Source organism: Pseudophryne corroboree, chromosome 1, assembly GCF_028390025.1.
Source record: "Pseudophryne corroboree isolate aPseCor3 chromosome 1, aPseCor3.hap2, whole genome shotgun sequence".
Classification (NCBI taxonomy): Eukaryota; Metazoa; Chordata; class Amphibia; order Anura; family Myobatrachidae; genus Pseudophryne; species Pseudophryne corroboree.
In genome coordinates, this window is record NC_086444.1 from 625,546,038 (window position 1) to 625,573,607 (window position 27,570).

Consider the following 27,570-nt stretch of genomic DNA (forward strand, 5'->3'; position numbering starts at 1 on the left):
GGGTAGAGGGAAAAAAGCTGCACCAGTCAGCCTGTTCCCAGAATCAAGATTCTTCCCCCGCCTCCTGTGAGGCCACACCATGACGCGGGTGCTCCACCGGTGTAGCCAGGTACGGTGGGGGGCCGTCTCAAAAATTTCAGCAATTAGTGGGCTCGCTCACAGGTGGATCCCTGTTTCTTTCAAGTAGTATTTCAGGGGTACAAGCTGGAATTCAAGATGTCTCCCCCCAGCCGTTTCCTAAAATATGCCTTGCTGACAACTCCCTCTGGCAGGGAGGCTGTGCTAGAGGCAATTAATAAGCGGTATTCCCAGCAGGTAATACTCAAGGTGCCCCTACTTCAACAAGGACGGGGTTACTATTCCACACGGGTTGGGGTACCGAAACCGCATGGTTCGGTGTGACCCATTTTATATTTAAAATCCTTGAACACAAAAATTCAAGTTCAAGATGGAATCGCTCAGGGCGGTTATTCCAAGCCTGGACGAGGGGGATTACATGGTATCCTGGGACATCAAGGATGCTTACCTGCATGTCCCCATTTACCATCCTCGCCAGGAGTACCTCAGATTTGTGGTACAGGATTACCATTACCAAGTCCAGACACTGCCGTTTGGACTGTACATGGCACCGAGGGTGTTTTATCAAGGTAATGGCCGAAATGTTGATACTCCTTCAAAAAAAGGGAGTTGTAATTATCCCGTACTTGGACAATCTCGTTATAAGGGCGAGGTCCAAGGAGCAGTTGGTAGTCGGGGTAGCACTATTTTGGAAAGTGCTACAACAGCATGGTTGGATTCTAAACAGTCCAAAGTCACAGCTGGTTCCTATGACACGTCTACTGTTCCTGGGGATGGTTCTGGACATAAACCAGAAATAGTGTTTCTCCCGGAGGAGAAAGCCAAGGAGTTGTCATCTCTAGTCAGAGACCTCCTGAAGCCAAAATAGGTAGCGGTGCATCATTGCACGCGAGTCCTGGGAAAAATGGTAGCTTCCTACGAAGCAATCCCATTAGGCAGGTTCCATACAAGAACTTTTCAGAGGGACCTGTTGGACAAGTGGTCCGGATCGCATCTTCCGATGCATAGGCTGATAACCCTGTCTCCAAGGACCAGGGTATCTCTACTGTGGTGGCTGCAGAGTGCCCATCTTCAAGAGGGCCGCAGGTTCGGCATACAGGACTAGGTCCTAGTGACCATGGATTCCAGCCTTTGAGGCTGGGAGGCAGTCACACAGGGAAGAAATTTCCAGGGACTTTGGTCAAGTCAGGTTATTTCCCTACACATAAATATTCTGGACCTGAGGGCCATTTACAAGGCCCTGAGGCCGGCAAGGCCTCTGCTTCAAAACCAGCCGGTACTGATCCAATCAGACAACATCACGGCAGTCACCCATGTAAACCAACAGGGCGGCACAAGAAGCAGGATGGCGATGGCAGAAGCCACAAGGATTCTCCGATAGGCGGAAAATCATGTGTTAGCACTGTCAGCAGTGTTCATTCCCGGAGTGGACAACTGGGAAGCAGATCTTCTCAACAGACACGACCTCCACCCGGGAGAATGGGGACTTCCTCCAGAAGTCTTCCAATAGGATTGTACACCATTGGGAAAGGCCACAGGTGGACATGATGGCGTCCCGCCTCAACAAAAAGCTATAAAAGATATTGCACCGGGTCAAGGGACCCTCAGGCGATAGCTATGGACGCTCTGGTAACACCGTGGGTGTACCAGTCGGTTTATGTGTTCTCCCCTCTGCCTCTCATACCAAAGGTACTGAGAATAATAAGAAGGCGAGGAGTAAGAACGATACTCGTGGATGGCCAAGAAGAGCTTGGTACCCAGAACTTCAAGAATTTATATCAGAGGACCCATGGCCTCTGCCACTCAGACAGGACCTGCGGCAGCAGGGGCCCTGTCTGTTCCAAGACTTACCGTGGCTGCGTTTGTCGGCATGGCGGTTGAATGCCGGATCCTGAAGGAAAAGGGCATTCCGGAGGAAGTCATTCCTACGCTTACTAAAGCCAGGAAAGAGGTTACAGCAACTCATTATCACCGCATATGGCGAAAATATGTTGCATGGTGTGAGGCCGAAAGGGCCCCAACAGAGGAATTTCAACTAGGTCGATTTCTGCATTTCCTGCAAGCAGGAGTGACTATGGGCCTTAAATTGGGTTCCATTAAGGTACAGATCTCGGCTCTGTCGATTTTCTTTCAAAAAGAACTAGCTTCAGTACCTGAAGTTCAGACATTTATAAAAGGAGTGCTGCAGAGTCAGCCCCCGTTTGTGCCTCCTGTGGCACCTTGGGATCTCAACGTGGTGTTGAGTTTCTTAAAATCACATTGGTTTGAACCACTAAAAACCGTGGATCTGAAATATCTCACGTGGAAGGTGGTTATGTTATTGGCCTTGGCTTCTGCCAGGCGAGTATCAAAGTTGGCGGCTTTGTCTTGTAAAAGCCCTTATTTGATTTTCCATATGGATAGGGCAGAATTGAGGACTCGTCCCCAGTTTCTCCCAAAGGTGGTGTCAGCGTTTCACCTGAACCAGCCTATTGTGGTGCCTAGGCTACTAGGGACTTGGAGGACTCCAAGTTGCTAGACGTTGTCAGGGCACTGAAAATATATGTTTCCAGAACGGCTAGAGTCAGAAAATCTGACTCGCTGTTTATCCTATATGCACCTAACAAGCTGGGTGCTCCTGCTTCTAAGCAGACTATTGCTCGTTGGATTTGTAGTACAATTCAGCTTGCACATACTGTGGCAGGCCTGCCACAGCCAAAATCTGTCAATGCCCATTCCACAAGGAAGGTGGGCTCATCTTGGGCGGCTGCCCGAGAGGTCTCGGCTTTACAATTTTGCCGAGCAGCTACTTGGTCAGGGGCAAACACGTTTGCAAAAATTCTACAAATTTGATACCCTGGCTGAGGAGGACCTGGAGTTCTCTCATTCAGTGCTGCAGAGTCATCCGCACTCTCCCGCCCGTTTGGGAGCTTTGGTATAATCCCCATGGTCCTTACGGAGTTCCCAGCATCCACTAGGACGTTAGAGAAAATAAGAATTTACTCACCGGTAATTCTATTTCTCGTAGTCCGTAGTGGATGCTGGGCGCCCATCCCAAGTGCGGTTTATCTGCAATACTTGTACATAGTTATGGTTAACTAAATCGGGTTATTGTTGAGCCATCTGTTGAGAGGCTCTATTGTTTCATACTGTTAACTGTGTTTCATATCACGAGTTGTACGGTGTGATTGGTGTGGTTGGTATGAGTCTTACCCGGGATTCAAAATCCTTCCTTATTGTGTACGCTCGTCCGGGCACAGTACCTAACTGAGGCTTGGAGGAGGGTCATAGTGGGAGGAGCCAGTGCACACCAGGTAGTCTAAGATCTTTCTAGAGTGCCCAGCCTCCTTCGGAGCCCGCTATTCCCCATGGTCCTTACGGAGTTCCCAGCATCCACTACGGACTACGAGAAATAGAATTACCGGTGAGTAAATTCTTATTATATATATTGCTCAAAAAAATAAAGGGATCGATTAAACAACACATCCTAGATCTGAATGAATGAAATATTCTTATTAAATACTTTGTTCTTTACATAGCTAAATGTGCTGACAACAAAATCACACACAAATTATCAATGGAGGTCTGGATTTGGAGTCACACTCAAAATTAAAGTGGAAAAACACACTACAGGCTGATCCAACTTTGATGTAATGTCCTTAAAACAAGTCAAAATGAGGCTCAGTAGTGTGTGTGGCCTCCACGTGCCTGTATGACCTCCCTACAACGCCTGGGCATGCTCCTGATGAGGTGGCGGATGGTCTCCTGAGGGATCTCCTCCCAGACCTGGACTAAAGCATCCGCCAACTCCTGGATAGTCAGTTGTGCAACGTGGCGTTGGTGGATGGAGCGAGACATGATGTCCCAGATGTGCTCAATTGGATTTAGGTCTGGGGAACGGGCGGGCCAGTCCATAGCATCAATGCCTTCGTTTTGCAGGAACTTCTGACACACTTCAGCCACATGAGGTCTAGCATTGTCTTGCATTAGGAGGAACCCAGGGCCAACCGCACGAGCATATGGTCTCACAAGGGGTCTGAGGATCTCATCTCGGTACCTAATGGCAGTCAGGCTACCTCTGGCGAGCACATGGAGGGCTGTGCAGCCCCCCAAAGAAATGCCACCCCACACCATTACTGACCCACTGCCAAACCGGTCATGCTGGAGGATGTTGCAGGCAGCAGAACGTTCTCCTTGGCGTCTCCAGACTCTGTCACGTCTGTCACATGTGCTCAGTGAGAACCTGCTTTCATCTGTGAAGAGCACAGGGTGCCAGTGGCGAATTTGCCAATCTTGGTGTTCTCTGGCAAATGCCAAACGTCCTGCACGGTGTTGGGCTGTATGCACAACCCCCACCTGTGGACGTCGGGCCCTCATACCACCCTCATGGAGTCTATTTCTGATCGTTTGAGTAGACACATGCACATTTGTGGCTTGCTGGAGGTCATTTTGCAGGGCTCTGGCAGTGCTCCTCCTGTTCCTCCTTGCTCAAAGGCGGAGGTAGCGGTCCTGCTGCTGGGTTGTTGCCCTCCTACGGCCTCCTCCACGTCTCCTGATGTACTGGCCTGTCTCCTGGTAGCGCCTCCATGCTCTGGACACTACACTGACAGACACAGCAATCCTTCTTGCCACAGCTCGCATTGATGTGCCATCCTGGATGAGCTGCACTACCTGAGCCACTTGTGTGGGTTGCAGACTCCGTCTCATGCTACCACTAGAGTGAAAGCACCGCCAGCTTTCAAAAGTGACCAAAACATCAGCCAGAAAGCATAGGAGCTGAGAAGTGGTCTGTGGTCACCACCTGCAGAACAACTCCTTTATTGGGGGTGTCTTGCTAATTGCCTATAATTTCCACCTATTGTCTATTCCATTTGCACAACAGCATGTGAAATTGATTGTCAAACAGTGTTGCTTCCTCAGTGGACAGTTTGATTTCACAGAAGTGTGATTGACTTGGAGTTACATTGTGTTGTTTAAGTGTTCCCTTTTTTTTTTTTTAGCAGTGTGTGTATATGTGTATGTGTGTATATATATATATATATATATATATATATATATATATATAGTTGCGCTCATAAGTTTACATACCCTAGCAGAATTTGTGATTTTCTGGCCATTTATAAAAAGTTTTTTTGAGAGTGTTTAAACACCCCCACTCCTGGCGCAACTCAGTAAGTAACAATAAAAATGAGCTATACAAAGGCTGCAAGCACTGAAGGACTGCTGGCTCCCTCAAACAACAGAAATAAAAATATACACAAAGGTGCTGCGCTTGAAGTATGCTTAATTAATAAAGATAAAAAATAATAAATATAAAGGTGTCTGCTTAAATCAATTTGCAACTCACGCGGAACTTGCTAATGAAATAAAACAAATTTAATAACACACACAAGATATAAAAAACAATAATAAAAGAAAATAGCTCGAGCACACTGATAGATGTTCTAAATAAATCACTGGATTATGAAAGTTAGAAACAATGTCACTTCAATGTTGCCACGTAGACCTAATCTTGGTCTCTTTGTATCAAGTAAAACTGAATAGCAACAGTTAATACAGCCAGTTGGAGAACAAATGAATAAGGCTCCCGTCCTCTATGCTACTGGCGTCCCAGTGCAGAGGAAATGCCGCTGGTGATATTTACCCGACCTGCGGGAAGATGCAGTCTCGCAGCACAGGAGATACCGGAGCAGCTACCGTGTGTCCGCCGCTGGCACTGGCAGTGTGCAGGTGATTCAGTCCTGACAGGCGGGTATGGACGCTGCAGTGATATGCTGACCTGGCGTTCCGGTATACGTTCTCTGAGGCTGGTTTTCAAATTCAGTTACACCGCTGCGGGTGAGAGTGGCTGGCAACAATCAGTGCGTCAGTGGGCTGAGCATAGGAGTGACGTCAACGCGTTTCGTCCCGTATCTCGGGACTTCCTCAAGACGAACCATTTGGCCATTTGTCAGAAAATATGAATGATAACTCACAAACTTTTCTTTCACTCATGGTTAGTAAGTTTGGTGAAGCCATTTATTGTCAAACAACTGTGTTTACTCTTTTTAAATCATAATGACAACAGAAACTACCCAAATGACCCTGATCAAAAGTTTACATACCCCAGTTCTTAATACCGTGTATTGCCCCCTTTAACATCAATGACAGCTTGAAGTCTTTTGTGGTAGTTGTGGATGAGGCTCTTTATTTCTTCAGATGGTAAAGCTGCCCATCCTTCTTGGCAAAAAGCCTCCAGTTCCTGTAAATTCTTGGGCTGTCTTGTATGAACTGCACGTTTGAGATCTCCCCAGAGTGGCTCAATGATATTGAGGTCAGGAGACTGAGATGGCCACTCCAGAACCTTCACTTTATTCTGCTGTAGCCAATGACAGGTCGACTTGGCCTTGTGTTTTGGATCATTGTCATGTTGGAACGTCCAAGTACGTCCCATGCGCAGCTTCCGGGCTGATGAGTGCAAATTTTCCTCCAGTATTTTCTGATAACATGCTGCATTCATCTTGCCATCAATTTTGACCAAGTTTCCAGTGCCTTTGTAGCTCACACATCCCCAAAACATAAGCAATCCACCTCCGTGTTTCACAGTAGGAATGGTGTACCTTTCATCATAGGCCTTGTTGACGCCTCTCCAAATGTAACGTTTATGGTTGTGGCCAAAAAGTTCAATTTTGGTCTCATCACTCCAAATGACTTTGTTCCAGAAGTTTTGAGGCTTGTCTCTGTGCTGTTTGGAGTATTGTAAGCGAGATGCTTTGTGGCATTTGCGTAGTAATGGCTTTCTTCTGGCGACTCGACCATGCAGCCCATTTTTCTTCAAATGCCTCCTTATTGTGCATCTTAAAACAACCAAACCACTTTTTTTTCAGAGAAACCTGTATTTCAGCTTGAAGTTATTTGTGGATTTTTCTTTGCATCCCGAACAATTTTCCTAGCAGTTGTGGCTGAAATTTTTGTTGGTCTACCTGACCCGTGATTTAGTTTCCACAGAATCCCTCATTTTCCACTTCTTAATTAGAGTTTGAACACTGGTGATTGGCATTCTCAATTGCTTGGATATCTTTTTATATCCCTTTCCTGTTTTATACAGTTCAATTACCTTTTTCCGCAGATCCTTTGACAATTCTTTTGCTTTCCCCATGACTCAGAATCCAGACACGCCAGTGCAGCACTGGATGAAAGATGCAAGGGTCTTTCAGGAGTCCAGAAACTCACTGACCTTTTATACACACACACTGATTACAAGCAAACAGATCACAGGTGAGGATGGTTACCTTTAGTAGCCATACAAACCCGTTTGTGTCAACTTGTGTGCATGTTATCAGGCCAAAATCTCCAGGGTATGTAAACTTTTGATCAGGGTCATTTGGGTAGTTTCTGTTGTCATTATGATTTAAAAAGAGTAAACACAGTTGTTTGACAATAAATGGCTTCACCCAACCACTAACCATGAGTGAAAGAAAAGTTTGTGAGTTATTCAGATTCTGACAAATGGCCAGGGTATGTAAACTTATGAGCACAACTGTGTGTGTGTGTGTGTGTGTGTGTGTGTGTGTGTGTGTATGTATGTATGTATATATACATATACATACATACATACATACATACATACATACATACATACATACATACAGTGGGGCAAAAAAGCATTTGGACAGCCACCGATTGTGCAAGTTCACCCACTTAAAAAGATGAGAGAGGTCTGTAATTTCCATCATAGGTACACTTCAACTGTGAAAAACAGAATCTGAAAAAAATAAAAAGGAAATCACATTGTTTGATTTTTAAACAATTTACTTGTATATTCTTGTGGAAAATAAATATTTGGACACCTACCAAGCAGCAAGAATTCTGGCTCTCACAGACCTGTTACTTCTTCTTTAAGAAGCTCTTCTATCCTCCACTCGTTACCTGTATTAATGGCACCTGTTTGAACTGGTTATCTGTCTGTCTACACCCTCAAACAGTCAGACTGCTACCTCTCCACCATGGCCAAGACCAGAGAGCTGTCTAAGGACACCAGGGACAAAATTGTAGAGCTGCAAAAGTCTGGGATGAGCTACTCGACAGCTTGGTGAGAAGAGAGCAACTGTTGGCGCAACTATTAAAAAATGGAAGGAATACAAGATCACTGACAATCTCCCTCAACCTGGGTCTCCATGCAAGATCTCACCTCGTGGGGTATCAATGATCTTGAGAAAGGTGAGGAATCAGCCCAGAACTACATGGGGGGACCTGGTCAATGACCTCAAGAGAGCTGGGACCACAGTCACAAAGGTTACCATTAGTAACACACTACGTCGTCATGGATTGAAATCCTGCAGCGCCCAAAAAGGTCCCCCTGCTTAAGCCAGCACATGTCCAGGCCCATCTAAAGTTTGCCAGTGACCATCTGGATGATCCAGAGGAGGATTGGGAGAATGTATTGTGGTCAGATGAGAGCAATATCGAACTTTTTGGTATAAACTCCACTCGCCGTGCTTGGAGGGAGAAGAATGATGAATGGCATCCCAAGAACACCATACCCACTGTGAAGCATGGGGGGTGGAAACATCATGCTTTGGGGCAGCTTTTCTGGAAAGGGGACAGGACGACTGATCCGTATTAAGGAGAGGATGAATGGGGCCATGTATCATGAGAATTTGGGCAAAAACCTCCTTCCCTCAGTAAGAGCATTGAAGATGGACCGTGGCAGGGTCTTCCAGCATGACAATGACCCTAAACACACCGCCCGGGCAACTAAGGAGTGGCTCCATAAGAAGCATTTCAAGATCCTGGAGTGTCCTAGCCAGTCTCCAGACCTCAACCCAATAGAAAATCTGTTGAGGGAGTTGAAAGTCCGTGTTGCCTGGCGACAGCCCCAAAACATGACAGATTTAGAGAAGATCTGCATGGAAGTGTTGGCCAAAATACCTGCTACAGTGTGTGCAAACCTGGTCAAGACTTACAGGAAACATTTGACCACTGTAATTGCCAAACGAGGTTATATTACAAAGTATAGAGTTACATTTTTTGATTGTCCAAATATTTATTTCTCTAACGTCCTAGTGGATGCTGGGGACTCCGTAAGGACCATGGGGAATAGACGGGCTCCGCAGGAGATAGGGCACTTTAAGAAAGCTTTGGATTCTGGGTGTGCACTGGCTCCTCACTGTATGTCCCTCCTACAGTTAGATCCTGTGCCCAGAGGATGAAGGGCGCACTGCAGGGAGCTCTCTTGAGTTCTTTGCTATAGAAAGCATTTTTGTTTTGGATTTTCACTTTTTTACAGGGAGCACTGCTGGCAACAGGCTCCCTGCATCGAGGGACTGAGGAGAGAGGGGCAGACCTACTTAACTGATAGGATCTGCTGCCTCGGCTACTGAACACCATTAGCTTCAGAGGGGGTGAACACAGGTTCGTCCTGGGCGTCCACCCTCGGAGCCACGCCGCCGTTCTCCTCACAGAGCCAGAAGAGCAGAAGCAAGAAGATGTCTCAGGCGGCAGAAGCCTTCAGCTTCACAGAGGTAACGCACAGCACTGCAGCTGTGCGTCATTGCTCCACATCACCTCACACACTCCGGTCACTGTATGGGTGCAGGGCGCAGGGGGGGGGGGGGGGGCGCCCTGGGCAGCAATAGTTACACCTCTTGGATGGCAAATAGGTATATACATGTACAGCTGGGCATTGTACATGTATATTATTGAGCCCCCGCCATTTTTTCACGATTTTGAGCGGGATAGAAGCCCGCCGCCGAGGGGGCGGGGCTTCTCCCTTAGCACTCACCAGCGCCATTTCTCTCTCCACAGAACGCTGAGAGGAAGCTCCCCGGACTCTCCCCTGCGTACACACGGTGAAGGGGGTTTAAAAAGAGAGGAGGGGGCACATAATTGGCGGATACAATATAATACAGCACTACTGGGGAAAAACATTCTGTGTTGGTCTCCAGGTTGTTGCGCTGGGGTGTGTGCTGGCATACTCTCTCTCTCTGTCTCTCCAAAGGGCCTTTCAGGGGATACTGTCTTCAGAAAAAGTTTCCCTGGGTCTGTGCAGTGTGTCGGTACGGGTGTGTCGACATGTTTGATGAGCAAGGCTCGCTAAATGTGGAGGGGGAGTGCTTGAATGTCAGGTCGCCGTCGGCAACGCCGACACCGGACTGGGTGGATATGCTAAATGTCTTGAATGCAAATGTAAATCTGCTGCATAAAAGATTAGACAGATACCGACACAGATACTGACTCTAGTGTCGACTATGAGGATGCAAAATTACAGCCGAAGGTGGCAAAAGGTATTAGGTACATGATTATTACCATAAAGGAGGTTTTGCATATCACGGAAGAACCCCCTGTCCCTGACACGAGGGTTCACATGTATAAAGGGAAAAGGCCTGAGGTTACGTTTCCGTCTTCATTTGAGCTAAGCGAATTATGCGAAAAGGCTTGGGAATCTCCAGATCGGAGACTACAGGTTCCCAAAAGGATTCTCATGGCGTATCCCTTTCCACAGAAGGTTCGGATACGATGGGAATCTGCGCCTAAAGTAGAGAGGGATGCTCAGAGAGACATTTGTTTACTAAGCTCTAAAATAAACGCTATGTCTATTTCTGCTAGGCGGCTCTTGTGGACCGAACAGTGGACGGGAGACGCCGACTCGAAGCGGCATATGGAGTCATTGCCATACAAGGGGGAAGAGTTGTTGGAGAAGGCCTCTCGGACCTAGTCTCTACTGCTACGGCTGGTAAATCGAATTTTTTACCTTATGTTCCCCCGCAGCATTCTTAGAAGGTACCGCATTATCAAATCCAGTCCTTTCGTTCCAATAAAAACAAGAAGGTACGTGGATCATCCTTCGTTGCCAGAGGTAAAGGCAAGGGAAAACGGCTGCACTCAGCTAGTTCCCAGGAGCAGAAGTCCTCCCCTGCTTCCGCAAAGTTCACAACATGACGCTGGGGCTTTCCGGGGGGGGGGGGGAGGGGTCAGATCAAGTGGGGGCACTTCTTCGTCTTTTCAGCCACGTCTGGGTTCAGTCACAGGTGGATCCCTGGGCAATAGAGATTGTTTCCCAGGGATACAGACTGGAATTCGAAGACATGCCCCCTCGCCGTTTTTTTAAATCGGCTCTGCCAGCTTCCCCGTCAGAGAGGGAGCCTAGTGTTAGCGGCAATTCACAAATTGTACATTCAACAGGTGATCAACAGGTGATAAGTACCGAAACTGGACGGTTCGGTCAGACCCATTCTAAATCTAAAATCCCTGAACCTGTACTTGAAGAGGTTCAAGTTCAAGATGGAATCGCTCAGAATGGTCAGCGCCAGCCTGGAGGGAGGGGATTGGATGGTGTCCCTGGACATAAAGGATGCTACCTTCATGTTCCGATTTTCCCCCCTCACCAGGCGTTTCTGAGATTTGCAGTACAGGATTGTCACTACCAATTTCAGACGTTGCCGTTTGGTCTTTCCATGGCCCCGAGAATTTTCACCAAGGTAATGGCGGATATAATGGTGCTCCTGCGCAAGCAGGGAGTCACAATTATCCCGTACTTGGACGATCTCCTTATAAAGGCGAGATCTCGGGAGAAGTTGCTGGACAGCGTGTCTCTGTCCGTGAAGACGTTGCAGAGGCACGGTTGGATTCTCAATTTACCGAAATCCCAGCTAGTACCTGCAATGCGTCTGACCTTTTTGGGCCTGATTCTAGACACAGACCAAAAAAGAGTTTTTCTTCCGGTGGAGAAGGCTCAGGAGCTCATAGCCCTAGTCAGGAACCTTTTAAAGCCAAAAAAGGTTTCTGTGCATCATTGCACAAAAGTTCTGGGGAAGATGGTGGCTTCATACGAGGCCATCCCCTTCGGCAGGTTCCATGCGAGGACCTTCCAATGGTACCTATTGGACAAATGGTCCGGGTCCCATCTACATTTGCAGAAACGGATCACCCTGTCTCCCAGGGCCAGGGTATCTCTCCTGTGGTGGCTGCACAGTGCTCACCTCCTAGAGGTTCGCAGGTTCGGCATTCAGGACTGGATCCTGGTGACCACGGACGCGAGCCTCCGAGGTTGGGGAGCTGTCGCACTGGGAAGAAATTTCCAAGGTCTCTGGTCAAGCCTAGAGACTTGTCTCCACATCAATGTCCTGGAGTTAAGGGCCATTAACAACGCCCTACGCCAGGCGGAGGAATGGTTTCAGAACAAACCGGTTCTGATTCAGTCGGACAATGTCACGGCAGTGGCTCATGTAAACCGCCAGGGCGGCAATAGGAGCAGAGTGGCCATGGCAGAGGCGTCCAGGATTCTGCGCTGGGCGGAAGGCCATGTAAGCGCGCTATCAGCAGTGTTCATCCCGGGGGTGGACAACTGGGAGGCGGACTTCCTCAGCAGGCACGACCTGCATCCGGGAGAGAGGGGACTTCATCAAGAAGTCTTCACACAGATCGTGAATCGGTGGGAACTGCCTCAAATAGACATGATGGAATCCCGCCTCAACAAAAAGCTAAAGAGGTATTGCGCCAGGTCAAGAGAACCTCAGGCGGTAGCAGTAGACGCTCTGGTGACACCATGGGTGTTCAGATCGGTCTATGTGTTTCCTCCTCTGCCTCTCATACCCAAGGTGTTGAGATTAATAAGACTAAGAAGGGTAAGAGCAATTCTCATTGTTCCAGATTGGCCAAGGAGGACTTGGTATCCGGATCTGCAAGAGTTGCTCACAGAAGATCCGTGGCCTCTTCCTCTAAGGCAGGACCTGCTGCAGCAGGGGCCCTGTCTGTTCCAAGACTTACCGCGGTTGCGTTTGACGGCATGGCGGTTGAACGCCGGATCCTAGCGGAAAAAGGGATTCCGGAGGAGGTCATTCCTACCCTGATCAAGGCTAGGAAGAATGTGACATCGAAACATTATCACCGTATATGGCGGAAATATGTTTCTTGGTGTGAGGCCAGAGCTGCTCCTACGGAGGAGTTCCATTTGGGCCGTTTGCTTCACTTCCTTCAAACGGGAGTGAATTTGGGCCTAAAATTAGGGACCATAAAGGTCCAAATTTCGGCCTTATCCATTTTCTTTCAAAGAGAATTGGCTTCTCTTCCTGAAGTACAGACTTTTGTGAAGGGCGTGCTGCATATTCAGCCTCCCTTTGTGCCTCCGGTGGCGCCTTGGGATCTTAACGTGGTATTAAGTTTCCTCAAGTCACCTTGGTTTGAACCACTCAAAACAGTGGAGTTGAAATACCTCACTTGGAAAGTGGTCATGTTGTTGGCCTTAGCTTCTGCAAGGCGTGTTTCGGAATTAGCGGCTTTATCATATAAAAGCCCATATCTGATTTTTCACGTGGATAGGGCAGAGTTGAGGACTCGGCCTCAATTTCTGCCCAAGGTGGTCTCATCTTTTCATATGAACCAACCTATTGTCGTGCCTGTGGCTACACGGGACTTGGAGGATTCTGAGTCCCTGGATGTGGTCAGGGCTTTGAAGATTTATGTGACCAGAACAGCTAGGATCAGGAAGACTGAAGCTCTGTTTGTTCTGTATGCGGCCAACAAGGTTGGCGCTCCTGCTTCAAAGCAGACTATTGCTCGCTGGATCTGTAACACGATTCAGCAGGCGCATTCTACGGCAGGATTGCCATTACCTAAATCGGTTAAGGCCCATTCCACTAGGAAGCTGGGCTCTTCTTGGGCGGCTGCCCGAGGGGTCTCGGCATTACAGCTTTGCCGAGCGGCTACTTGGTCAGGTTCCAACACTTTTGTGAAGTTCTATAAGTTTGATACCCTGGCTGAGGAGGACCTTGTGTTTGCTCAATCGGTGCTGCAGAGTCATCCGCACTCTCCCGCCCGTTTGGAGCTTTGGTATAATCCCCATGGTCCTTACGGAGTCCCCAGCATCCACTAGGACGTTAGAGAAAATAAGATTTTACTTACCGGTAAATCTATTTCTCGTAGTCCATAGTGGATGCTGGGCGCCCGTCCCAAGTGCGGACTTCTTCTGCAAGACTTGTATATAGTTATTGCTTCAATAAGGGTTATATTATAGTTGGTCGGTCTTGAACCGAGGCTATGTTAATTGTTCATACTGTTAACTGGGTAGTTTATCACAAGTTATTTGGTGTGGCTGGTATGAATCTCGCCCTTAGATTACAAAAATCCTTTCCTCGTACTGTTCATATCCTCTGGGCACAGTTTCTCTAACAGGTCTAGAGGAGGGACATAGAGGGAGGAGCCAGTGCACACCCAGAATCCAAAGCTTTCTTAAAGTGCCCTGTCTCCTGCGGAGCCCGTCTATTCCCCATGGTCCTTACGGAGTCCCCAGCATCCACTACGGACTACGAGAAATAGATTTACCGGTAAGTAAAATCTTATTTTATAGTCTTTTGGTTTATCTGATTACAATAAGTTAGCACTGTTCACACACCTACAGTATGGTTTACATTTTTTTCTAATATTAGCTGTGGGTGGTCTTCAGTTTGCCAGCTGTCGGGATCCCGGCGCACAGTATAACGGTGCCGGAATCCCAACAGCCGGCATACCGACACCTATTCTCCCTCTTGGGGGTCCACGACCCTCCTGGAGGGAGAATAGATAGCGTAGCTTGCCACCGTGCCCACAGCGTGGCGAGCGCAGCGCTCAGCTGACGGTATGCCGGCGGATTCTGCGGTCCGTCAGTTTCATGCTGACCGTTTCAGATGGTAATGAAATTTGGTATACGATATGCTGTCATGGGTGTAAAGAAAATCCCCAAATCTTAGGCTGAAATGTTAAACGGTTTTGAAGTTATGGGGGTAATTCCAAGTTGATCGCAGCAGGAAATTTTTTAGCAGTTGGGCAAAACCATATGCACTGCAGGGGGGGCAGATATAACATCTGCAGAGAGAGTTAGATTTGGGTGGGTTATTTTGTTTCTGTGCAGGGTAAATACTGGCTGCTTTATTTTTACACTGCAATTTAGATTGCAGATTGAACTCACCCCACCCAAATCTATCTCTCTCTCTGCACATGTTACATCTGCCTCCCTGCAGTGCACATGGTTTTGCCCAACTGCTAAAAAATTTCCTGCTGCGATCAACTTGGAATTACCCCCTACATGCCTTTTAAAGCTGCAATTTTTTCACACAAAAATTTGCTAGTAACGTGTTTTTTTAATTGCACTTGCAGCTCACCTAATTGAGCTTATAGAGTTGGGCAAGGTCTCATTTTAAACCTCTTTTTATGGGTTTTCATATAATATGTAACACAGCAGTAGGTTTCAATAAAAAAAATTTACAAAAAGTAATTCAAAAACTATTTTGATTTTTTGAAAAAGCCAATATTTAAAATATTTGAAAACAATCTCAAAAATTGTTCATACTGTTGTTAAATTTCCAACGTTTTATTTTGGGATCATTATGAAATCACTTGCTATAAGAGCTTTCATTTTTGAGTGATTTATGAAAACTGTATTTAAAAATCAACTAACAATATCTTTTTTCCAGTTCACTACATTAGAGGAATGCACGTTCCTCTTCAGGTGTGTTTGGGGACAGTATAAGCTTGGGTGGGCTTATTTAAATAGTGAAGAAAGCACATTGGTCACTAAGTTAAGCCCACCCAAACCTAACCTGTCCCTGGACCATTTGTGTTACATTTAAAAAAAAAAAAAAAAGTGTATTGTTGAATTACAAAAGAGTATCAGACTGGGAGAATGGGTGCTGGGAGGAACAGATAGAGCAGACTGAGAGCAACACTGTACTCACAAGAAGCCTCAGTCACCCGGCTATCATTGGACCAGTGCACAAGCTACTGTACAGTTCTCCCATTTGTGGTGTATTACAAGGGGAAAACACAAACTGAATATCTTAACTATGCTGTTATGTCAGACTGTCTGGAACACAACACGGCAGTCTACTGCATTCATTTTTGGTTCAACATTTAATGTTTAAGTGAACAGCCAATTAACCTACCTACCAGGGTGTTTTTGAAGTGTGGGAGGAAATGCAAACTTTGGGAGAACATACAGACTATGGGGGTTCTTCAGGTCGCGTTGCTAAGTGATGCAACCGCAATAACCTCGTCGCTGGCGGCAGTGCGCATGTGTAGGTACCATCCTTCGCGTGCGCGGCCACAATGCGATGTGATCGCATTTGTTGCGAATGCCTCTGGCTGAGTGTTGCAGGGGCAGCGCAGGGAAAACGGGGGTGTGGCGGCTGCGTTTTTGGGCCTGCTGTGTGACGTCACACGCAGGCGCTCCGATCTAAAACATGGTGGTGGACCACCTGCATACACAACCTAGCTGCAGCTGCAGGGGGTCGTCCAGTTTCTGCAACCGCAATTAAATTGGGCCCTGCAAAAGGCGGCCCCCAGCATGCAAATTAACAGATTGCAGATTCTTCTTTTTAGCAGAATCTGCATTCTGTACTGAATAACCCCCTATGTATAGTTTTTTTATTTTCTTTTTCTCTGACGTCCTAGTGGATGCTGGGAACTCCGAAAGGACCATGGGGAATAGCGGCTCCGCAGGAGACTGGGCACAAAAGTAAAAGCTTTAGGACTAGCTGGTGTGCACTGGCTCCTCCCCCTATGACCCTCCTCCAAGCCTCAGTTAGATTTTTGTGCCCGAACGAGAAGGGTGCAATCTAGGTGGCTCTCCTGAGCTGCTTAGAGTAAAAGTTTAAATTAGGTTTTTTTATTTTCAGTGAGTCCTGCTGGCAACAGACGTATTTTCCAGTAGGGCCACACGTTACATGATCACGGCAATGAAGGAGGTTTTGAACATTTCTGATACTACAAGTACCACAAAAAAGGGTATTATGCGGGGTGTGAAAAAACTACCCGTAGTTTTTCCTGAATCAGATGAATTAAATGAGGTGAGTGATGAAGCGTGGGTTTCCCCCGATAAAAAACTGCTAATTTCTAAAAAATTATTGGCATTATACCCTTTCCCGCCAGAGGTTAGGGCGCGTTGGGAAACACCCCCTAGGGTAGATAAGGCGCTCACACGCTTATCAAAACAAGTGGCGTTACCGTCTCCTGATACGGCCGCCCTCAAGGAACCAGCTGATAGGAAGCTGGAAAATATCCTTAAAAGTATATACACACATACTGGTATTATACTGCGACCAGCAATCGCCTCAGCCTGGATGTGCAGTGCTGGGGTGGCTTGGTCGGATTCCCTGACTGAAAATATTGATACCCTGGACAGGGACAGTATATTATTGACTATAGAGCATTTAAAGGATGCATTTCTATATATGCGAGATGCACAGAGGGATATTTGCACTCTGGCATCAAGAGTAAGTGCGCTGTCCATTTCTGCCAGAAGAGGGTTATGGACGCGACAGTGGTCAGGTGATGCGGATTCCAAACGGCATATGGAAGTATTGCCGTATAAAGGGGAGGAGTTATTTGGGGTCGGTCTATCGGACCTGGTGGCCACGGCAACGGCTGGGAAATCCACCTTTTTACCCCAGGTCACCTCTCAGCAGAAAAAGACACCGTCTTTTCAGGCTCAGTCCTTTCGTCCCCATAAGGGCAAGCGGGCAAAAGGCCACTCATATCTGCCCCGGGGCAGAGGAAGGGGAAAAAGACTGCAGCAGGCAGCCTCTTCCCAGGAACAGAAGCCCTCCCCCGCTTCTGCCAAGTCCTCAACATGACGCTGGGGCCTTACAAGCGGACTCAGACACGGTGGGGGCCCGTCTCAAGAATTTCAGCGCGCAGTGGGCTCACTCGCAAGTGGACCCCTGGATCCTGCAGGTAGTATCTCAGGGGTACAAATTGGAATTCGAGACGTCTCCCCCTCGCCGGTTCCTGAAGTCTGCTTTACCAACGTCTCCCTCCGACAGGGAGGCGGTATTGGAAGCATTCACAAGCTGTATTCCCAGCAGGTGATAATCAAGGTACCCCTCCTACAACAGGGAAAGGGGTATTATTCCACGCTGTTTGTGGTACCGAAGCCGGACGGCTCGGTGAGACCTATTTTAAATCTGAAATCCTTGAACACTTACATACAAAGGTTCAAATTCAAGATGGAGTCACTCAGAGCAGTGATAGCGAACCTGGAAGAAGGGGACTATATGGTGTCTCTGGACATCAAGGATGCTTACCTCCATGTCCCAATTTGCCCTTCTCACCAAGGGTACCTCAGGTTCGTGGTACAGAACTGTCATTATCAGTTTCAGACGCTGCCGTTTGGATTGTCCACGGCACCCCGGGTCTTTACCAAGGTAATGGCCGAAATGATGATTCTTCTTCGAAGAAAAGGCGTCTTAATTATCCCTTACTTGGACGATCTCCTGATAAGGGCAAGGTCCAGGGAACAGTTAGAGGTCGGAGTAGCACTATCTCAAGTAGTACTACGACAGCACGGGTGGATTCTAAATATTCCAAAATCGCAGCTGATTCCGACGACACGTCTGCTGTTCCTAGGGATGATTCTGGACACAGTCCAGAAAAAGGTGTTTCTCCCGGAGGAGAAAGCCAGGGAGTTATCCGAGCTAGTCAGGAACCTCCTAAAACCAGGCCAAGTGTCAGTGCATCAATGCACAAGGGTCCTGGGAAAAATGGTGGCTTCTTACAAAGCGATTCCATTCGGCAGATTCCACGCAAGAACTTTTCAGTGGGATCTGCTGGACAAATGGTCCAGATCGCATCTTCAGATGCATCAGCGGATAACCCTGTCTCCAAGGACAAGGGTGTCTCTCCTGTGGTGGTTGCAGAGTGCTCATCTTCTAGAGGGCCGCAGATTCGGCATTCAGGACTGGGTCCTGGTGACCACGGATGCCAGCCTGAGAGGCTGGGGAGCAGTCACACAGGGAAGAAATTTCCAGGGCTTGTGGTCAAGCATGGAAACGTCATTTCACATAAATATCCTGGAACTAAGGGCCATTTACAATGCCCTAAGTCAAGCAAGGCCTCTGCTTCAGGGTCAGCCGGTGTTGATCCAGTCGGACAACATCACGGCAGTCGCCCACGTAAACAGACAGGGCGGCACAAGAAGCAGGAGGGCAATGACGGAAGTTGCAAGGATTCTTCGCTGGGCGGAAAATCATGTGATAGCACTGTCAGCAGTGTTCATTCCGGGAGTGGACAACTGGGAAGCAGACTTCCTCAGCAGACACGACCTCCACCTGGGGGAGTGGGGACTTCACCCAGAAGTCTTCCACATGATTGTGAACCGTTGGGAAAAACCAAAGGTGGACATGATGGCGTCCCGCCTCAACAAAAAACTAGACGGATATTGCGCCAGGTCAAGGGACCCTCAGGCAATAGCTGTGGACGCTCTGGTAACACCGTGGGTGTACCAGTCAGTGTATGTGTTCCCTCCTCTGCCTCTCATACCCAAGGTACTGAGAATCATAAGAAGGAGAGGAGTAAGATCTATATTCGTGGCTCCGGATTGGCCAAGAAGGACTTGGTACCCGGAACTTCAAGAGATGCTCACGGAGGACCCGTGGCCTCTACCTCTAAGAAAGGACCTGCTCCAGCAGGGACCCTGTCTGTTCCAAGACTTACCGCGGCTGCGTTTGACGGCATGGCGGTTGAACGCCGGATCCTGAAGGAAAAAGGCATTCCGGATGAAGTCATCCCTACCCTGATCAAAGCCAGGAAGGATGTAACTGTGCAACATTATCACCGTATTTGGCGTAAATATGTTGCGTGGTGTGAGGCCAGGAAGGCCCCTACAGAGGAATTTCAACTGGGTCGTTTCCTGCATTTCCTGCAAACAGGACTGTCTATGGGCCTAAAATTAGGGTCCATTAAGGTTCAAATTTCGGCCCGGTCGATTTTCTTCCAGAAAGAACTAGCTTCAGTCCCTGAAGTTCAGACGTTTGTCAAGGGGGTACTGCATATACAGCCTCCTTTTGTGCCTCCAGTGGCACCTTGGGATCTCAATGTAGTTTTGGGGTTCCTAAAATCACATTGGTTTGAACCACTCACCACTGTGGACTTAAAATATCTCACATGGAAAGTGGTAATGCTGTTGGCCCTGGCTTCAGCCAGGCGTGTCTCAGAATTGGCGGCTTTATCCTATAAAAGCCCTTACCTAATTTTTCATACGGACAGGGCAGAATTGAGGACTCGTCCTCAATTTCTCCCTAAGGTGGTTTCAGCGTTTCACTTAAACCAGCCTATTGTGGTACCTGCGGCTACTAGGGACTTGGAGGATTCCAAGTTGCTGGACGTAGTCAGGGCCCTGAAAATATATGTTTCCAGGACGACTGGAGTCAGAAAATCTGACTCGCTGTTTATCCTGTATGCACCCAACAAGCTGGGTGCTCCTGCTTCTAAGCAGACTATTGCTCGTTGGATTTGTAGTACAATTCAGCTTGCACATTCTGTGGCAGGCCTGCCACAGCCAAAATCTGTAAAAGCCCATTCCACAAGGAAAGTGGGCTCATCTTGGGCGGCTGCCCGAGGGGTCTCGGCTTTACAACTTTGCCGAGCAGCTACTTGGTCAGGGGCAAACACGTTTGCTAAATTCTACAAATTTGATACCCTGGCTGAGGAGGACCTGGAGTTCTTCTGATTCGGTGCTGCAGAGTCATCCGCACTCTCCCGCCCGTTTGGGAGCTTTGGTATAATCCCCATGATCCTTTCGGAGTTCCCAGCATCCACTAGGACGTCAGAGAAAATAAGAATTTACTTACCGATAATTCTATTTCTCATAGTCCGTAGTGGATGCTGGGCGCCCATCCCAAGTGCGGATTGTCTGCAATACTTGTACATAGTTACAAAAATCGGGTTATTATTGTTGTGAGCCATCTTTTCAGAGGCTCCTCTGTTATCATGCTGTTAACTGGGTTCAGATCACAGGTTGTACGGTGTGATTGGTGTGGCTGGTATGAGTCTTACCCGGGATTCAAAATCCTTCCTTATTGTGTACGCTCGTCCGGGCACAGTATCCTAACTGAGGCTTGGAGGAGGGTCATAGGGGGAGGAGCCAGTGCACACCAGCTAGTCCTAAAGCTTTTACTTTTGTGCCCAGTCTCCTGCGGAGCCGCTATTCCCCATGGTCCTTTCGGAGTTCCCAGCATCCACTACGGACTATGAGAAATAGAATTATCGGTAAGTAAATTCTTATTTTTTAAAGGAATGTCAATTGCTGTATATTATACTATTACATCTTACACTGTTAAAATGTTTACATCTTGTAAAAGTTTACATGGAAGAACGTACAGCCATTAGAAATGCTGTCACCAGGACACTACTTACTTGAGTGAACCAAGATATTTTCTTTGAGAGGGTTGTTCTTTAATGAAGCGTTTCAATTCTGTTTGTAACATAATGATCATGTAGTCCTTTTTTCTCATACGTCCTAGAGGATGCTGGGGACGACATTAAGACTATGGGGTATAGACGGGATCCGCAGGAGACATGGGCACTCTAAAGACTTTTCACTGGGTGTGAACTGGCTCCTCCCTCTATGCCCCTCCAGTCCTCAGTTTTAGAAATGTGCCCAGGTCGACTGGATGCACTCTGAGGAGCTCTACTGAGTTTCTCTGAAAAGACTTATGTTTGGTTTTTTATTTTCAGGGAGATCTGCTGGCATCAGACTCCCTGCTTCGTGGGACTGAGGGGGCAGAAGTAGGAACCAACTTCCTAAAGAGTATCATGGCTCTGCTTCTGGCTGACTGGACACCATTAGCACCTGAAGGGAACTGAACGCTAGCCGTGCCTAGATGCTCACTCCCTCAGCATGCCGTCGCCCCCCTCACAGAACCAGAAGTCAGAAGACAGGTGAGTGTTAGAAGACAGATCTTCAATCAAGAAAGTGACGGCTAAAGGTACCGCGCGGCTGGCGGGAGCGCAGCGCACCATGTTGCCCACACATACACAGGCACTGCGGGGGGGGCGCCCTGGGCAGCATGAAACCTATGGAAACTGGCATAAATAAGGGGCATAAGTTGCTGAGGCACAGTCCTACCCCCGCCAGTATAAAAATTACCTCATAAAAGCTGAGGAGAAACACACCATTGAAGAGTGGAGCTTCCTCCTCAGTCAGCCAGCACACTGCTCTGTGCCATTTTCTCTCTCTCTCCTCAGGCTGCAGAGACAACACTGGTCCTCCTCCACTACTGAACATGTATCAGGGTGCAAAACAGGGGGGGCCGCAGTGAATTTGGTGCTATATAATTGAGTGATTAACATTATAAAAGCGCTGAATGTCAGTGGGCATTTTGTGTTCACAGACATTGTGTTACTGGCGCTGGGTTGTGAACTGGCAAAATCCTATCTGTGTCCCTCTGACAGATTTTACTGTGGGTCTGTCCCCTATAAATCCCGGAGTGTCTGTGGTGTGGTTCTGCACGTGTGTGACATGTCTGTGGTGGGGAACTCTGTGGAGACATGTTAGGGACACAGAGGTGTAATACGACACCAAGAGCCTGACTGGATGAAAGGTTACATGATAGTGTGAATCATATCAGTAAGAGGTTGGACTGAATCTCATACAGAAGATGAAAATAATCTGTTGAAGATTTGATTTTTAATAGTTCTGCCTTTCATCCACAGGGACCTTTCTGGGTCACGTACAAATTTGCACAAGTAGTACAAACTGATACCGACACGGACTCTGATTCCTGTGTCGACACTAGTGATTCCAGGGGAATAGGTCCTAAGTTAGCAAAAAAGCATTCAAAACATGTTTTAGCTATAAAGGAGGTGTTAGAAGTTACGAAGCCCCCTCTTTTACCACAAGGAGAGGGTTTACTTTAGTAAAGAAGTAATGTAATTTTCCCTCCACCTCAGGTCTGATTTAACCTAAAAAGAAATTTCTGATTCCCAAAAGGATAGCAGGCAGCTTACCTTTTTCCAAAAAAGGTGGAAGTCACCCCGCATTTTAGACAGGGCCCTGTCATAAAAGAGAAAAGGTGTTTCTTCCTGCACCTGGAATGGCTTCACTTAAGGAGCCGACAGACCGCAAGTGAGTGAGGTGATCTATTGATGTGGCCAATGGGACACTACTCAGGCCTACCATTGTCTGTGTGTGGGTAAGTAGTGCTATTGAAAAGTGGTCACAAAACTTGTCATTAGACATTGACACAATAGATGGAGACGAGATACTCCTAACGTTAGGTCATATCAAAGACGCTGCTGCGTACGTACTAGAAACCATGAAATATATTGGTCTCTTGGGATCAAGAACCGTTACCATGGCAGTATCGGCTCTGAGGGCGTTGTGGATACGCCTGTGGAATGCTGATGCAGATTCCAAAAGAAATATGGAGGCTCTCCCGTATAAAGGTGAGGCCTTATTTGGTGATGGGCTGGATGCGTTAGTCCCGGCGGCTACCGCAGGTAAGTCGACATTCTTGCCTTATGCTCCTACACCGGCGAAAAAGACACATCACTCTCACATGCAGTCCTTTCAGCCCAACAAATACAAAAAGGCCAAAGGTTCCCCCTTTTTTTGCAGGTAGGGGAAGGGGAAAAGGAAAGAAATCCGCAACGTCTCCCGACCACCCCTGCTTCTGCCAAATCTGCAGCATAACGCTGGGGCTCCCTTGTGGGAGTCTGCTCGGGTGGGAGCACGTCTGAAACTTTTCAGCCAAATCTGGATTCAATCTGGCCTGGACCAATGGGTCTTACAAATAGTGTCCCATGGGTACAAACTAGAGTTTCAAGACGTCCCTCCATGCCGATTTTTCAAATCAACCTTGCCAGCTTCTCTTCAGGGAAGAGAGGCAGTAACAACGGCAATTCAAAAATTATGTCAGGATCAGGTCATTGTCCTGGTACCCTTGGCACAGCAAGGAGAAGGTTTTTATTCAAGCCTCTTCGTAGTTCCGAAGCCGGATGGCTCGGTCAGACCGATTTTAAACCTGAAAAATCTGAATCTCTCCCTGAAAAGGTTCAAGTTCAAGATGGAATCCCTGCGGGTAGTGATTTCCAGTCTGGAGGAGGGGGACTTCATGGTGTTAGTAGACATAAAGGATGCTTACTTGCATGTTCCCTTTTATCCTCCTCACCAAGCTTATCTGAGATTCGCAGTACAGGATTGCCATTACCAGTTCCAGACGTTGCCGTTCGGACTCTCCACGGCACCGAGGGTATTCACCAAGGTGATGGCGGAGATGATGGTCCTCCTTTGTTAAAAAGGAGTCAATATAATTCCTTATCTGGACGATCTCCTGATAAAAGCGAGATCCAGGGAACAGTTGGTGCAGAACATCGCACTCTCCCTGTCAGTACTCCAACAACACGGTTGGATCATGAATTTTCCAAAGTCGCAGTTGGAACCGACGACAAGATTGTCCTTTTTAGGGATGATTCTGGACACAGAAGTACAGAAAGTATTTGTTCCAGTGGAAAAGGCTCTGGAAATCCAGAAAATGGTCAAACAAATATTAAAACCAACATGCATGTCGATCCATCAATGCATTCGGTTGTTGGGGAAAATGGTAGCAGCCTACGAGGCCATACAGTTTGGACAATTTCTTGCCAGAGTATTCCAGTGGGACCTGTTGGACAAGTGGTCCGGATCCCACCTACACATGCACCGGAAAATTAATCCTGTCCCCCAAAGCCAGGATTTCGCTCTTGTGGTGGCTACACAGTTCTCACCTACTAGAGGGACGCAGGTTTGGGATTCACAACTGGGTCCTAATAACCACGGATGCAAGTCTCAGAGGCTGGGTAGCTGTCACACAGGGGGAAATCTTCCAAGGAAAATGGTCAAGTCAGGAAGCCTGCCTTCACATAAACGTTCTGGAATTGAGAGCCATTTACAACGGCCTTCTACAAGCGGTACATCTTCAAGATCCCGTGCAGATCCAGTCGGACAATGTAACAGCAGTCGCGTACATAAACAGGCAAGGCGGAATGAAAAGCAGAGCGGCAATGGCTGAGGTGACAAGGATTCTCCTCTGGGCAGAAAGACATGTTAGAGCTCTGTCAGCAATTTTCATTCCGGAAGTGGACAACTGGGAAGCAGACTTCCTCAGCAGACACGATCTCCATCCAGGAGAGTGGGGCCTCCACCAAGAAGTCTTCGCAGAGGTGACAAGTCTTTGGGGAGTTCTTCAAGTAGACATGATGGCATCTCGTCTAGACAAGCAGCTTCAGAGATATTGTTCCAGGTCGAGAGACCCTCAAGCTATAGCAGTGGATGCACTGGTGACCCAGTGGGTGTTTCGGTCGGTATATGTTTTCCCTCCACTTCCACTGATTCCAAAAGTTCTCAAAATAATAACAACAAGAGTTTGAGCAATCTTCATTGCCCCAGACTGGCCAAGGAGGGCTTGGTATCCAGATCTTCAGGAGTTGCTCATAGAAGATCCTCTGCCTCTTCCTCCTCGAGAGGACCTACTACAGCAGGGGCCGTGTGTGTATCAAGACTTACCGCGGCTACGCTTGACGGCATGGCTGTTGAGCGTCGGATCCTAGCCCGAAAGGGTATTCCTAAGGAAGTCACCCCCACTCTTATTCAGGCCAGGAAAGGAGTAACGTCTAAACATTACCACCGTATTTGGAGAAAATATGTGTCTTGGTGTGAATCCAAGAAGGCTCCTACGGAAGAGTTTGAGTTGGGACGTTTTCTCCATTTTCTGCAGGCTGGTGTGGATGCAGGCCTTAGATTGGGGTCAATCAAGGTCCAGATTTCGGCCTTATCAGTTTTCTTTCAAAAACAATTGGCCTCCTTTCCAGAAGTTCAGATGTTCGTGAAAGGGGTTCTGCACATCCAGCCTCCATGTGTGCTTCCAGTGGCACCATGGGACCTTAATGTGGTGTTGCAGTTCCTTCAATCAGATTGGTTTGAACCTCTGCAGGAGATAGAATTGAAGTTTCTCACTTGGAAAGTGGTGATGCTTTTTGCCTTGGCATCCGCAAGACGGGTGTATGAGTTGGGGGCCTTGTCTCACAAGAGCCCTTACCTGATCTTCCATGAAGATAGGGCAGAGTTAAGAACTCGTCAACAATTTCTTCCAAAGGTGGTTTCGTCCTTCCACATAAACCAACCTATTGTGGTGCCAGTAGCTACTGACACTTTCACTGAGTCACAGTGTCTAGATGTGGTTAGAGCTTTGAAGATTTATGTCGCAAGAGCAGCTCGGTTACGGAAAACAGAGGCTCGGTTTTGCTCCCAACAAGATCGGGTGTCCTGCTTCTAATCAGACAATTGCGCGCTGGATCAGAGGGACAATTCAGCACGCTCATTCTACGCCAGGCTTGCCGGTACCAAAGTCGGTGAAGGCCCATTCTACTAGGAAAGTGGGCTCATCCTGGGCGGCTGCACGGGGCGTCTCGGCTTTACAACTTTGCCGAGCAGCTACTTGGTCAGGGTCAAACACATTTGCTAAATTTTATATGTTTGACACCTTGGCCGATGAGGACCTCAAGTTTGGTCAATCGGTGCTGCAGGGTCATCCGCACTTTCCCGCCCGTACTGGAGCTTTGGTATAGACCCCATGGTCTTGATGTCGTCCCTAGCATCCTCTAGGACGTATGAGAAAATAGGATTTTGATAACCTACCGGTAAATCCTTTTCTCCTAGTCCGTAGAGGATGCTGGGCGCCCTTCCCAGTTCGTACTTTACCTGCAGTTTAGTTATTACAGTTATCTTGGTTTCAGCATGTTGCTGCAATTAGTTCATGCCTGTTGGCGTGTGTTATGTTGAATGCCATGTGTGCGGCATGGTTGAGGGTGTGAGTTGGTAGATATCTCACCACTAGTTAAGTAATTCCTTTCCTCGAAATGTCAGTCTCCCTGGGCACAGTTCCTACAACTGAGGTCTGGAGGAGGGGCATAGAGGGAGGAGCCAGTTCACACCCAATGAAAAGTCTTTGGAGTGCCCATGTCTCCTGCGGATCCCGTCTATACCCCATGGTCTCAATGTCGTCCCCATCATCCTCTACGGACTAGGAGAAAAGGATTTACCGGTAGGTTATCAAAATCCTATTATTTTGCATCATTTCCATTACAGATTTCATTCAGACAAAAATATAGTATAAATTTATAATTTATGCACTTACTGAAACAAAGATCAAATCTGGCTCACTGTACGTAACAGAATACACCTTTTCAAGGTGTTTTTCTCTATTGTGAAATCTCGTTCTTAACGGTTCTGAAAATTTGCCATATAAGTCACATACCTTCTTCCTTTGTGTTACAGGAGTTCACGCCAGGTCCTGGATTTGTCATTCAAAGTGAACAAAGAAATAGCTCTACAGAGCCAGAAGTTGTTGGAGGAAAATTGTGAAGTGGAGGTGGTCCGGCAGTGGTATTTTGACCAGGCAGACATTTAACTTTGAACACTGTAACTTTTCTTAATACACCTAGAGCACTTATGGTTTTTCACATGTAATAAATTATTTTTTAAAAGAATGTTCATGCTTTGTCACTGCTAGTTCATAAGTTTAAAACAGTCTTACCTGTCATCCTCCCCAGAGCTTGGGTCTTTTGGCTAAGATTCATAGCAACTTCTCAACCATTTTACTATGGACAGAAGTGGTTCTGTTGCCTGGCTCTTCAGCCCTGCAAGCACCTACCCTGAATAAACGACTCTTACCTGCACAGCAAGTTTTCTACTGGCTAAGTTCTGGATCAAATCGTTGAAGGGCCAGGCCAGAGCCACTAAACCTG

General features: G+C 47.5%; 1 protein-coding gene across 1 annotated transcript in view; it reads left to right on the plus strand.

Moving 5' to 3' along the window:
• HAUS8 (HAUS augmin like complex subunit 8) overlaps positions 1 to 27,312 on the plus strand; it is a 304,443-nt gene extending 277,131 nt beyond the window's left edge. The window contains exon 11 of the mRNA XM_063914496.1: positions 27,101 to 27,312. Coding sequence (XP_063770566.1) covers positions 27,101 to 27,233 — 133 coding nt within the window. The 3' untranslated portion in view covers positions 27,234 to 27,312. The remainder of the gene's footprint in view (positions 1 to 27,100) is intronic.
• Positions 27,313 to 27,570: the final 258 nt, after the last annotated feature.